This window comes from Salmo salar, chromosome ssa20 (genome assembly GCF_905237065.1).
Source record: "Salmo salar chromosome ssa20, Ssal_v3.1, whole genome shotgun sequence".
NCBI lineage: Eukaryota > Metazoa > Chordata > Actinopteri > Salmoniformes > Salmonidae > Salmo > Salmo salar.
This window is the reverse complement of record NC_059461.1, coordinates 73,460,151-73,474,790: the sequence shown is the minus strand read 5'-3', so window position 1 is coordinate 73,474,790 and position 14,640 is coordinate 73,460,151. Positions and strand designations below refer to the sequence as shown.

Sequence of the window (14,640 nt, the reverse complement as noted above, 5' to 3'; positions counted from 1 at the left end):
TGTTATACCTGAGGGACAAGTTTCTGAAAGATGCATTTCATAACACAGCTGGCAGATCTGGATGGCTAATTATGAAACTGAGCAGTGGAGAGGTACTGAGGTGAGATTGGTCATGAACCCTCACTGCAGCAGAGGTTCTGAACACTAACTTGCTGAATGTTGCAGACAACGGTATGTATTGAACATTTGAAATACACATTTAAGGAAAGTAAATGCATATTAAACAGTGATACGTTTTACATATCTTAATAAACTTTTCAGACTGCACACTGACATCAGACACCAATCTGGCCATGCCAATGCGAGCAAAAGCAACCATCTAGCCGCTAGTGATGAGTGTTTTATTGTGCGTGTATGAATTCGTTTTAATATTACACGAATATTGTACTGCACATTAGTGTGTGGTTCATCAGTTCGACGTTTCAACTAAAACGGGTAGTAGCTACAATCAAAACCGGCTTCCCTGTCACATGACTGTGATTAAACCGGAATTTGGCTACCGGCTTCCGGGACCGCCCATTTCGTCCGACTGCGGACTGAAGGAGAGAAAGGTAAATGTTATGATTTCCATCTATACTCTTTGCTAATTCAGAATTGTGTGAGAAACAAATTGACGATCCGCATTCATCCGCGCTTTTAAAATTGAAAATAAACCCATTAGATCGATATGGGGGCTCGAGCTGTGTCTCCACTCCCAGACTGATTTTTCCTGTTAGCCCAACCAACCCCCACCCCAAAAAGAGATAGGACACCCCTTCCTACGAGGTGATAAACATTAGCCTACGAAAGAGAATTGACGAAGGCAGGAGATTGACAGACCGAAAATCATCCATTTGAATCCCTTTATTGGCTAGCTAATACTATTCTAAACGTTTATAGCTAATTAATGGTAAGCAATTTTCTACTATGCAGCTAGCGCTAACGTTATGAGAAACTGTCACATAATTTGCTCGGTTTGTGGTGAATAATTGTTTGTTTTCGGTAGCAACTTTTATGACATGTCTGTTCTTTACTTTATTCTTGAGAAATGGATATTGAACCCAATCGTTCATTACAAAAAAAGATTGCAGTTTTGAACGTGCAGTAACTGCAGTCGACTGTTATTTTGGACGCAGTATTTGCAGCATACTGCACTCTGACTGCTATCTTGTTTCGTAAGGGTGGTAATGTTATAGTTGAAGTACCGGTAGTTAGTTGGTCGAGGAGGCATCATTTTGTCGCCTTCCCTGCCTGCACGTCTGTGTTGTAACTAGTTAACACTGTGGTTATGTGGTGCTTCCAAGACAACTGGGAATTCGGGGGGGGGAAAACGAGGTCAAATAATAATCGACATTCAAAACGATGTATCCAGTCGGTGGTCGTTGTTATCCTGAATGTCCAGTTGTCTTGAATGCACTGAAGTCGGCGATTTCAGAGTTCCCAGCTGTTTTGAACGCGGCATATTCATTTTTACGTTTTATTTAACTAGGCAAGTCAGTTAAGAACAAATTCTTATTTACAATTACGGCCTATCGGGGAACAGTGGGTTTACTGCCTTGTTCAGGGGCAGAACGACATATATTTACCTTGTCAGCTTGGGGATTCGATCCAGCAACCTTTCGGTGACTGGCCAAACGCTCTAACCACAAGGCATTTAACTGTGGCGTTTGTAATTTGACAGAGGGATATATTGTGGGATCTCCGTTTACTGAGATACATATTGCTGATGCATGGACAATGTGGTAGGATCCACATTGGCAAGTTCGTTTATCCTTGGATCCCATGCGTAATGTTCATGTTCAGAGGATGACACAGCGTATCAAGGATGCTACCCTGCGTTTGAAATGGTACAGATGCTGATCAGTTTCCGGGTGGCAGTTGCCATCTTTTCGGTATTTGGGGGACCCCTTGCTTGTTAGCTGAATGCTAAACTCAGTTTTCTTATAGATCCACATCGATGTAAGAGAACGGAGTTGAGCGTGCCTCAGCTACATGCTTGCTAGCCTGCATGTAATTATATGCAGATTGAGAATTGTCCGTTTATGGTTGCTATAAATGTTGGCAAATTTGAAAATCAAAACTGATAAAAGAATAGAGAACAAGAAGCCGGCTGCTGTGTGTGCGCATTGTGCCACACTTGCTGCGCGCGCTAAAGCCGGAGATCCACCCACGTGGTAAATCCAAAGTGGGTTTGGGGGGAAAAATGGTTGCCACTAGTTAGCACAGTCTCAAAGTCTGAATTGGTTATATCGTAAAAAATTCTAAAATGTTAGTTTTTTGTTCTAAATTTAAGGTTAGGCATAATGTCGGGGCGGCAGGTAGTCTAGTGGTTAGAGCATTGGCCCAGTAACTGAAAGGTTGTTGAATTGAATCCCCAAACTGACAGATTAAACATCTTTCGATCTGTCCCTGATCAAGGCAGTTAACCCACTGTTCCTTAGTAGGCCGTCAATGTAAATAGAAATTTGTTCTTAACTGATTTGCGTAGTTAAATCAAATAAAAAATGTTAGCAGTGTGGTTAGGGTAAATTGTAGAACTAGGCGGGGTTTATGACTTTGTGGCTGTGGTAACTAGTGACGACTGAAAAAGCTGTTGGAGCAACATGGCGCCGCACAGCAAAGCAATCCTACACGCCTTATCGTCTCACGTTACCGGAGCTTGTCAGAACTGAGGGTTTGAAAGTTATCCACTATCCGTAGACTGCATGCCCGTAGCTAGCAATATTACTGTGTTTATTGTGTAACAGTCTTCAGATCTGCCTTGTTTGTTTTCTCGTGAATTTGTAGCTATGTATGTTTTGCGTGACTGAAGAATGACCGGTGTATGGCTTCTAATGCTAATGTAGCGTAGGGAATAATACATTTGGCATTAGCTCAAATGCCTTGTTTAACTGCTCAGCAACTTCTGTCCGCAGGGGTGTCTGGCAAGATGTCTTTCTGTTGTAGTAACATCTGCATTAGAGAAGCGATTACTGATATACGGCTATTACCGACACGTGAACTTGGCTGAGAACCTCGGCTCAAAATGGATGCCGCTTCAGCGCCAGCTCGTGAGCCTTGAGGAAGCAGGCGAGCCATGATCCCAGATTTACCCCATTATTAATTAGTCCTCTACCAAATGCCTTTCTCTAAATAGCTTTGGCTCTCATATTGAATTACAGTCATTGTAAATAATAACAATAGTGGTGGAATTGTGATGATAATAACAAATAACTGATGTAGCTTGCCAAGTGTACCGTCACTGACTAGAACCTGTCTGGTCCTGGGTGAAAAGGGTTAGGAAGCCCTGGTGTAGGGAATGAGGTCACTCACCTGCAATGTTCTGAACGTTGTTGATCATACATGCATACAAATCTATATACAGAGGACACTGTCATTCAATTCTGTCCAACAGATGTAAAGTTGTTTATCACATTTCAATTTTAAATGCTCACTGGGATGGGATCTGGCAGATGGGTAGTGATTGGAATGAGGTAATCTTAATTTTTTTAGGGCATGACACACCACAATACTTCTGAAACAATTGGCCCCTGATGTCCCCCGTAAGGCTTGTTATATTAAGCTGTGGGTTACATATAAACATTATTTTGCAGTAGCTACGCGTGTATGACACTGCCATCGGCCCATTGACCTGGCTGGTACTGTTCAAAGAGTTACCTAGCTTTAGAGTTGAACAGACATTTCAGAGGTCATCACATCTAGTGTGTTTGTGCATGGCCATCCAGGCAGTACAGTGCTTTTAAGGCCGACTATCGGGTAGGGTAAGTTATATGTGAACAATGTCTGAGAATCAGAGGCTGGTAATTCAAATGTTACGAACATGACATGTAGATGCCAGTGTTTAGTCATTCCCTTCAGCACTCTTGGGGGTTGAGACTGCATAACAAACATTGTGTAAACTTCCCATGATACTATCATTCACACAGACTAACACCTACAATTATCCACTAGTACATAGGTACACACATCTCTTCTGCTTTGTTATGGCGACAGCCTGGGTCTTAGGCCTCTGTGCTCCCACCCACACTAGGTCATGGGGTCCATGTTGGGGTTATGCATCGGTCTCTGTTGCATTGGTGGTTGAACATGACCGTCCCCGCCCCACACATACACATTCATCACCCTCTGCTGCCTGTCAGGCCAGCTGGATGACTGGAACTGGTGGGTGTGGTCTCGGCTGGGTTTCACACATCCCCCTCCCTTCAACCCCTTCTCCCTTGGGCTATCCTGCTTGGTCAGTTCTGCACTGCAGCTCTATTGCTGCGGGAGTAGGATGCATACTGAGTTTATTTAGTATGCACACAGTTAATGCTGCTGGAATAAGTGATTGAGATATATGGTCATGGCTGTTTGCTCATCAGGGAACTCAACTGAATCCTTCATGTCTGTGAAGTGCTCCCTCCTCCTTCCCGAGGGAACCGTTTTAGGCCTCAGCTATAGGGTGTGGCCCAAAACATAGGTCTCTTCCCATCAGGGTGAATGAGTTTTTCATTAGCTGTCTTGCTGTCAGTTTGAGTGTGTCAGGGTGAGCACAGGGAGACCCTCCAAAAGGCTCTACACAGTCTACGCAAATCAAGGCGATGGAGGTCCATTTGCATCACTACGTCCATTTGTGCGGCAGAATTTTTGGAACTTGGCGCAAACTGACCCTTGTTGGCTTCTTTTGCGTAGGCTGGAGAGACCTTTTTAGCTCCGGAGTGTCAACTCGGCACAAACTCACTTTCTGTCTCTTAACCAACCACGACCTCCTTTTTTAGAGACATTGCCATTTCCCTTCTAACTCCCCCACTGGTCTGAGGGTGTAGTAGTGCTAGTGGAAAATGTCTATTTCAACATTTCTTTAAGGTTGCTGTTCCACCTGTCCATTTGAAAGGTGCTAGGTTTATGTTTAGTGTGCTTTTCTTCTCTGTTTTATAGTCAGTGTTTGTTTTGGCTTCTTTCACCTGACAGAAGTTTAATTTCCCTTAGAAAACACTGAGTCAGAATGACTCAGGGCTTTTCCCAACTGCTCTTTGTGTGTGGCTGAGACGGAGAGAGGGTGTGTGTCTACTGTTAATTGAAGAGTGAATGGCCGCTAGATGAAACCCAATGTATTCTATCGGGTCAATAGTAGTGATGGGGCGAAAAAAATCATTAGTTATATATTGCAATATTATTTTGGATGATATTATATCGATACTTTGACTCCAAGTATCGATTTGTAAAACAATTAAATGCTAGATAGCTAAAACGATCAGGGGTTTTTATGCATAGAAAAGTCGTGGGTGGGCCTCCTATGTCTAAACAGTTACAAAATAAATAATAATAATCGTGTCCGTGTGTATACAGTGTATTTGTAACGTATTCAGACCCCTTCCCCTTTTCCACATTTTGTTACGTTAGTCTTATTCAAAAATGTATTAAATAAAACATTTTCCTCATCAATCCACACACAATAACCCATAAAGACAAAGCGAAAACCGATATTTTATTTATTTATTTTTATTATTATTTATTAAAAAAAAAAAAAGGATACCTTATTTACGTAAGTATTCAGAGCCTTTGCTATGAGACTGGAAATTGAGCTCCTGTTTCTATTGATCATCCATGATGTTTCTACAACTTGATTGGAGTCCACCTGTGGTAAATTCAGTTGATGGCACATGATTTGGAAAGGCACACACCTGTCAAAATACGGTCCAGTGCATGTCAGAGCAAAAACCAAGCCATGAGGTCGAAGGAGTTGTCCGTAGAGCACTGAGACAGGATTGAGAGTCGAGGCACAGATCTGGGGAAGGGTACCAAAACATTTCTGCAGCATTGAAGGTCCTGAAGAACACAGTGGCCTCCATCGTTCTTAAATGGAAGAAGTTTGGAACCACCAAGACTCTTCCTAGAGCTGGCCGCCCGGCCAAACTGAGTAATCTGGGGAGAAGAAGGGCCTTGTTCAGGGAGATGACCAAGAACCCGATGGTCCCTCTGACAGGGTTCCTCTTTGGAGATGGGAGAACCTTCCAGAAGTACAACCATCTCTGCAGCACTCCACCAATCAGGTCTTTTATGGTCGAGTGGCCAGACGGAAGCCACTTCTCAGTAAAAGGCACATGACAGCACGCTTGGAGTTCGCCAAAAGGCACCTAATGGACTCTCAGACCATGGGAAACAAGATTCTCTGGTCTGATGAAATCAAGATTGAACTCTTTGGCCAGAATGCCAAGCGTCACGTCGGGAGGAAACCTGGTACCGTCTCTACGGTGAAGCATGGTGGTGGCATCATCAAGAAAACTATTTAATCAACTTTAGACTAAGGCTGTAGCGTAACAACGTGACAGTCAAGGAGTCTGAATACTTTCTGAAGGCACTGTGATAAGTACCAGTCAAGTTTGGACACACCGACTCATTCAAGGGTTTTCTTTATTTTTACTATTTTCTACATTGTATTTTAATAGTGAAGACATCAAAACTATGAAATAACACATGTAATCATGTTATCATAACCTGGTTTCTTCCTAGGTTTTGGCCTTTCTAGGGAGTTTTTCCTAGCCACCGTGCTTCTACACCTGCATTGCTTGCTGTTTGGGGTTTTAGGCTGGGTTTCTGTACAGCACTTTGAGATATCAGCTGATGTAAGAAGGGCTATATAAATACATTTGATTTGATGTAGGAACCAAAAAAAGTGTTAAAAAATTAGAAATATATTTTAGATTAGCCACCCCTTGCCTTGATGACAGCATTGCACACCCTTGGCATTCTCTCAACAAGCTTCATGAGGAATGCTTTTCCAACCGTCTTGAAGGAGTTCCCACATATGCTAAGCACTTGTTGGCTGCTTTTCCTTCACTCTGCGGTCCAACTCATCCCAAACCATCTCAATTGGGTTAAGGTCAGGTGATTGTGGAGGCCAGGTCATCTGATGCAGCACTCCATCACTCTTCTTGGTCAAATAGCCCTTACACAGCCTCGAGGTGTTTTGGGTCATTGTCCTGTTGAAAAACAAACCTGTTTTTGCTCTGTCATTATGGCATATTGTGTGTACAGTGATGAGGAAAAATAACAATTTAACACATTTTAGAATAAGGCTGTAATCTAACAATGTGGGAAAAGTACTTTCCGAAGGTGCTGTGTGTATACATACATGCATACATATAATTTTTCGTGATGGAAAAACGTTTTCCGTGTGTAAACTTAAACGACTAATTCAAGATTTAAAGTATGTAGAAAAGCTAATGGAACTATATAAATTCAGCAAAAAAAGACGTCCCTTTTTTAGGACCCTGTCTTTCAAAGATAATTCGTAAAAATCCAAATAACTTCAGCTCTTCATTGTAAAGGGTCTAAAACTGTTTCCCATGCTTGTTCAATGAACTATATACAATTAATGGACATGCACCTGTGGAACGGTCGTTAAGACACTAACAGCTTACAGACGGTAGGCAATTAAGGTCACAGTTATGAACACTTAGGACACTAAAGAGGCCTTTCTACTGACTCTGACAACACCAAGAGAAAGATGCCCAGGTCCCTGCTCATCTGCGTGAACGTGCCTTAGGCATGCTGCAAGGAGGCATGAGGACTGCAGATGTGGCCAGGGCAATAAATTGCGAGACTGTACTTTGAGATGCCTAAGACAGCGCTACAGGGAGACAGGACAGACAGCTGATCATCCTCGCAGTGGCAGACCACGTGTAACAACACCTGCACAGGATCGGTACATCTGAACTTCACACCTGCGGGACAGGTACAGGATGGCAACAACTGCCCGAGTTACACCAGGAACGCACAATCCCTCCATCAGTGCTCAGACTGTCCGCAATAGGCTGAGAGAGGCTGGACTGAGGGCTTGTAGGCCTGTTGTAAGGCAGGTCCTCACCAGACATCACCGGCAACAACGTCGCCTATGGGCACAAACCCACCGTCGCTGGACCAGACAGGACTGGCAAAAAGTGCTCTTCACTGACGAGTCGTGTTTTTTTTTCTCACCAGGGGTGTGGTCAGATTTGCATTTATTGTCAAAGGAATGAACGTTACAACAAGGCCTGAACTCTGGAGTGGGATCAATTTGTAGGTGGAGAGTCCCTCATGCTCTGGGGTGGTGTGTCACAGTATCATTGGACTGAGCTTGTTGTCATTGCAGGCAATCTCAACGTTGTGCGTTACAGGGAAGACATCCTCCTCCCTCGTGGTACCCTTCCTGCAGGCTCATCCTGACATGACCATCCAGCATGACAATGCCACCAGCCAACCTGCTCGTTCTGTGCGTGATTTCTTGCAAGACAGGAATGTCAGTGTTCTGCCATGGCCAGCGAAATGCCTGGATCTCAATCCCATTGAGCACGTCTGGGACCTGTTGGATCGGAGGGTGAGGGCTAGGTTCATTCCCCCCAGAAATATCTGGGAACTTGCAGGTGCCTTGGTGGAAGATTGGGGTAACATCTCACAGCAAGAACTGGCAAATCTTGTGCAGTCCATGAGGAGGAGATGCACTGCAGTACTTAACGCAGCTGGTGGCCACACCAGATACCCGACTGTTACTTTTGATTTTGACTCCCCCTTTGCTCAGGGACACATTATTCCATTTCTGTTAGTCACATGTCTGTGGAACCTGTTCAGCTCATGTCTCAGTTGTTGAATCTTGTTATCTTCGTACAAATATTTACACCATGTGAAGTTTGCTGAAAATTAACCCAGTTGACCGTGAGAGGACGTTTCTTTTTTGCTGCGTTTATTTTTAAGAACTAACAATCACCAAAATGAACCACATTCATTAGTATTTTTCTCATGGCCTGGGGCCTCCATTAATTTTGTTATGTTTGCGTCACTCGGCTAGGGTAAGTCATGGCAAAATGTGTAGAATTGCAGGAAATTGGTTTTAAAACTGCATGTTTTTCTCTGACTTGTGGAAATGTGAATAATTGTAGGAAATTAAGTTTTAAACTGCTACATTTTGTCACTGCGGACAACAGAAGGGCCTCAAATGTTCGGTTAGTGACCATTCCAATGGCCACGCCCCCACCTCGCCCACCACCTAAGCATCATTTCTGAACCAGAATAAACCCTGTCTAACTCTCGTTGGCTGTACCTGTGCCAAAACTCCAGTGTTTTTAATCATATAGCTTGTTCTCAGTCCTTTTTTTAAATAGTGAGCCAACGTGTTTTAAACACTTATTTCCATGACTGATCAAAACTCATTTCCTCATGCTCTCTTCGCTCTGCAGCAGACATATAGTGAGCAATAGGTATGTTTGGAACATCAAATCGCAATAAAATCGCAGTACTGAATCGCACTAACCTACATACAGAATTGTGAAATTGTGATGTCCCTGGCAATTCCCAGCCCTTGACAATATGTCTGTCTCCTGGGGAATAGAATTGTATCCCCTGTGTACCAAACCATTGTCTCTGTCATCTCAGTTATGAATCCAATCTGACCTCTCTCTCTCTGACAGGGCGATCAGAGGACAGACGACCACCATATTGGCACACCACCGAGCCTTGCTCCCGTTCCTGGGACTAAACACGGTTCTAAGTGTGAGTGCTGGTCAACAAAGCCTAAACACCGTTCTCTCGCTCTCTCTCTCTCATAGTCTATCCCTGATTCTCTCTTCACCTCCTCCACCCTCTTCTTCCTCCTTCTCTCAGATTTCTGTACAGGTCCGAGTGCGCCCATGCAGAACCACATGAAATGAATAAAGCACCACAGCTTATAACAGGACCCCCCACTGCCACCCACCCTGCCCCCTCCCCCGGACTCCAACAGGTAATGGGAATCTACTGTTTGTTTTAATTGGGGCTTCAATCTTGTCTCATGGTTGTTTGTCCAATCAGTAACCATATTGTTGATCACGGTCTCTCCCCTCCTTTCCTCTCCCTTTCACAGGCCACCTTCCCTCCTGGACAACCCCCCTCTGTTGTCTTTGCCACCCCACCTCCACAAATGAATCCAGCGCCACAGCACCGACAAGTACGCCCTCCGTCACCCCACAGCTTCATTTAGTCCCTAGTGCAGTATCTTAATCCATTGGTAGGAATGTAGATCCTGCTTAGGGCTGTTGTGACCGTATTACCGCCACAACGGCGGTCGAGTCAATGGAGGCAGTCAAATTCCAAGTGACTGTTTAGTAATTAGGCTTCTCCAAGCTCTGATGCTGCTGATGGTCATTAGTAGCATACCAAACTTGCTAACTGCCTGGTACTCAGCGCTGTAACACTTCATGTTGCGCAACATTTCTATAGGCTGTGCAATTGCATGAGAAAACAGAGTGATGGCCTCTATTAAAAATAGGAGGATCCTATCAGCTGTCAATAGGCTAAGCCTACCAAAGGTATTTCTCAACTTTCCTAATATTAAGTAATGGCTTCTCTTTAAAACAGAAGTATAGCCTACCTGGCTGGCTTGAAAATGTACCACGGGAAAAGCCTCCTCCATTTGCTATTTAAGTGCATAGATTACATGTATTTTTCCCCTGCCCCTGTTTCGAGACGGGTGCATGATAATGGTACATTATAAATCAAAACAAATTTCATACATCATTTTGACCACAGTCGCGCACTTCGTGTAGCCTAGCCCATAGGCCTATATGTTTTAATAAGGTTTGTATCACAACTAAAGTGGCCAAATAGCTTCTTAAAATTAAGCACATTAATCCTTCTTTCAAGTCGTGTAGAGCAATAACTTGCATAAATAAGCACCGGCATGCCGCCGGGAAATTCGAGACATTATCAAGTGCTTGGCAAATAGTGAATGAGAGACTGATGAAGTGTGTACAGCCTGCGCAAAAAAAACAAAGCAGAGCTCATGCCTTTTCATGTGACCTTTTTTCAAGTCATCATTAGTCGCATTATGCAGCCTTACAATGTATTAATAATCTAAACATATAGCCCAACGTATGTAGAACTAAAGGTACATAATTAACTCTAAATTAAGCATATAGGAAAACCTATTTCTTTGTTAACCACTCAACACAGAATAGCCGCATGTGCGCACTCCCTCAAATCTTTTGGAGAAAATAGCCTTTCTATTTTATTCAGCTTTGTTCAATTGTATTCTTCATACTATATAATAATGCCACGGAATTCTAACCAAATCTTGTCTGCTAAATGAACTAGTGTAGCCCACAGCCATATGGCATATCCAGTAAAAGTACAACTCAGAGTATGCTATTCTGTTCTTCTGAAATGGACAACATTTTCTTCATATCATGTTTCTTTAGACCTGTCTTAAATAAATATTGGATTTATTTTGAAGGTCTGGGCTGTATTACATGGATTTATTAGACTTTTTAAAAATATAAATATTCCAAAGGTCTGCATCAGTGGCTTGTAGAAGCCAGGAGATGATACATGTGTTAATTAACGGTCAACAATCACAGGCTGACGAAATGTCATGACAGCCATAATCGTGCTACGTGTAAACTCTCACTCTTTCCTCTTGATACCATCTCTTACTGATTAGTGTTCAGTGAGTGTACGTTCCGCACTCCAACCTGTCATTGTTACTGCTAGAAGGCAAAATCATTCTCTCAGATGAGACCTGTATTGTGATCTGAATCCTCTTGTTGAGCCCTGCTCCATGCCTGCCTATCTCTCACTCTGTGTGTGTGTGTGTGTGTGTGTCTATGGAGGAGGGTTGTATCTGCTGCTCTCCAGCTGGTGTCCTATGTGGGTTTAACCTCTGACCTGTCTTGCTCTCCTTTTCTAGTTTGCCCCCGGGCCCCGTGCTTTACACCAACAGGTACTAACAGCCTAACCAGGGACGTGGGTGGGCTGGGTTGAAATAGGGGGCAGTGTAGAGTTCTCTCTTCACTTGCATTTCCTGTCTTTCTAAACTGTTTTTGAGCACTGAATGTTGTAAAACCTACACATGTTTATTATGGTAGGCTAAGAGATTGAATCTGCTGTAGAATCCTATTCCAAAAGTATTCAGGGATATCTTGTCTCTGTGATCCCTCATTCATTAGGAACTTGTCATGTTCACACACCAGGATTTCCGTTAGCGGGTAATTATTGGCTTTTGTCCGATTACATATTATTAGTAAATTAAATTGGCTCCAGACAATTGTCCAGGGGGAGAAAAAAAATTATAAGTGCGAAATAATGCTTTTTAGGCTATTTATTGATGGAAATACATTTGACTGGTCATGCTTATCGGTTTGTAGGCTAATTTGCATAATTTAGTGGAATTAAATTGGCCTGTGTGTACATTATATTCATTATGTATCTTATTTATTACACGCATACAGATACAGAGCCTTTGAGTAGAAAATCATCTGTCGAACAGCACAAGAGCTGCTGCTGCTGCAGCATCTTGTGGTGCTTTCAAGACAACTGGGAATTCTGGAAAAATACACGGCCAAATCATGACGTCAGCGATCTTCAGGTCGGAAAGTCGGAGCTCTAGAAAGAGGCCCGAGTTGGATGACTGTTCAAAACGATTTTTCCCAGTCTGAGCTATTTTTTCCCCCCCCAGTTGTCTTGAACACACTGAAGTCAGAGATTTCCGCATTCCAAGTTGTTTTGAAGGCAGACTTTGCAGTGAGCTGGACGTGCATTTAGAAGACACATACTTAATTGTTTGAAACCTGAACGTTTTACATACACTGAACAAAAATATAAACGCAACATGAAACATTTTAAAAGATTTATTTGAGTTAGAGTTCATATAAGGAAATCAGTTAGGCCCTAATCTATGAATTTGGTCACAGATACCTTAACATTTAAAAATAAATAAAAGTGTGGATCAGAAAGCCAGTCACTATTTGGTATGGATCTCGACACGGTATCTCTGTGCATTTAAAATTGCCATCAATAAAATGCAATCGTGTAAGTTGTCCGTAACTTATGCCTGCCCATACCGTAACCCCACCGCCACCATGTTCACAACATTGACATCAGCAAAACGCTTGCCCACCCGACGCCATACCTGCCTGCCATCTGCCCGGTACAGTTGAAACCCGGGATTCATCTGTGAAGAGCACACTTCTCTAGCGTGCCAGTGGCCATCGAAGGTGAGCATTTGCCCACTGAAGTTGGTTACGACGCCAAACTGCAGTCAGGTCAAGACCCTGGTGAGGACGACAAGCACGCAGATGAGCTTCCCTGAGATGGTTTTTGACAGTTTGTGCAGAAATTCTTCGGTTTGCTCAAACCCACAGTTTCATCAGCTGTCCGGGTGGCTGGTCTCAGACGATCCCGCAGATGAAGAAGCCAGATGTGGAGATGCTGGGCTGGCGTGGTTACACGTGGTCTGCGGTTGTGAAGCCGGTTGGACATAATTTCTCTAAAACGACGTTGATTGCGGCTTATGGTAGAGAAATGAACATTCAATTCTCTGGCAACAGCTTTGGTGGACATTGCTGCAGTCAGCATGCCAATTGCATGCTCCCTCAACTTGAGACATCTGTGGTATTGTTGTGTGACAAATGCACATGTTAGTGGCCTTTTATTGTCCCCAGCACAAGATGTACCTGTGTAATGGTCATGCTGTTAAATCAGCTTCTTGATATTCCTCACCTGTCAGGTGGATGGATTATTTTGGTAAAGGAAAAATGCTCACTAACAGGGATGTAAACACATTTCTTCCGAAAATTTGAGAATAAGCTTTTGTGCGTATGGAACATTTCTGGATTTTTTTTTCAGCTCATGAAACATAGGACCACACTTTACATATTGCGTTTATATTTTTGTTCAGTACATTGAGGCATGTCTTACCTTGCTTCAAAGTAGCCTATTAGATCTCCTCTCTTTTAAAATGTTCATCTCTGTCACATGAAAGTGCTCGCATGTGCTGTGCCCTTTTGACAACTATGGTTTCTGGCTAATTCCTGACTGAATTGTGTGCATTGCTGCGCTTATAATGTGAAGAAATAATGTTATCAACATTTTAACCTAAAAGTTCTGATCTGTTGCATCAGACTCATTGCTTTCTGTTTTAATTTTTTTTATGTAGCCTAGGCCTACTGGTTGTATGAGTCTGTTTGGAATATGCTATTTCTTTCTCAACAAGCTGACCAATAAAATAAGTAGCATAAACTTTTCTACTCTTGATTGACATAGACTACTGATTTTGCTGTTTGTTACTCGTCTTGTTGGCTGAGGAAAAGTTAAATAGAAGACATTTATTCTAACATGTTCAAAGTGCACATCAGAATTCAGTAAGAAGGACCGTACATCGTTGCTTTCTCCACTTGCATGTTCTGTTAATATGAATTACTATATTCTAAATGTGATTTTCGTCATTCTGAGCACAGTGGGTGGACGCCCTAATCATGTTATGCACCCAATGCACATTGGTCTGGTAAATACATTTTTAAAAAGCCAAATGTCCAGCGACACATTTTGCTAACGGAAACCCTGACACACACTCACACCGACTCAGTGTTCTATGTTAGCTTTGCGCATGGACACAGTTGCTCACACACCTGCATTTTTAAAGGACTATGGATGCATGCTGCTTGTTAATTCACTACTGTGGGGGTAGGTTCTCAGCTTTCTATCAACTGACTGCTGCTCCCCCCCCCCTCTCTCTCTCTCTCTCTCTCTCCCCCCTCTCTTGCGTCCGTGTGCATTCACGTGGTGTCTGTGGGATGTGCTGCTGAAGGGAGGATTCAGGTCACTGCAGGTAACACTTCTCTTCTTTTTCCAGAGGAGTCAGTCTGTCTGTAGTTGGCAGTGTTCGTGCCTGTG

At 43.1% G+C, this 14,640-nt stretch overlaps 1 protein-coding gene across 10 annotated transcripts in view; it reads left to right on the top strand.

Moving 5' to 3' along the window:
* Window positions 1-469: 469 nt before the first annotated feature.
* The window catches only part of LOC106576473 (eukaryotic translation initiation factor 4 gamma 1), a 75,310-nt gene continuing 61,139 nt past the window's right edge, over window positions 470-14,640 (top strand). For 6 of the 10 annotated variants that reach the window (XM_045703925.1, XM_045703924.1, XM_045703927.1 and 3 more), the window contains exons 1-6: window positions 2,529-2,653; window positions 9,405-9,486; window positions 9,598-9,715; window positions 9,836-9,919; window positions 11,657-11,689; window positions 14,555-14,575. In XM_045703925.1, coding sequence (XP_045559881.1) covers window positions 9,641-9,715; window positions 9,836-9,919; window positions 11,657-11,689; window positions 14,555-14,575 — 213 coding nt within the window. In that variant the 5' untranslated portion in view covers window positions 2,529-2,653; window positions 9,405-9,486; window positions 9,598-9,640. Of the gene's footprint in view, window positions 552-746; window positions 890-2,528; window positions 2,654-9,404; window positions 9,487-9,597; window positions 9,716-9,835; window positions 9,920-11,656; window positions 11,690-14,554; window positions 14,576-14,640 lie in introns of those variants that run through there. The other 4 variants (XM_045703921.1, XM_045703922.1, XM_045703928.1 and 1 more) reach the window with 4 other exon arrangements.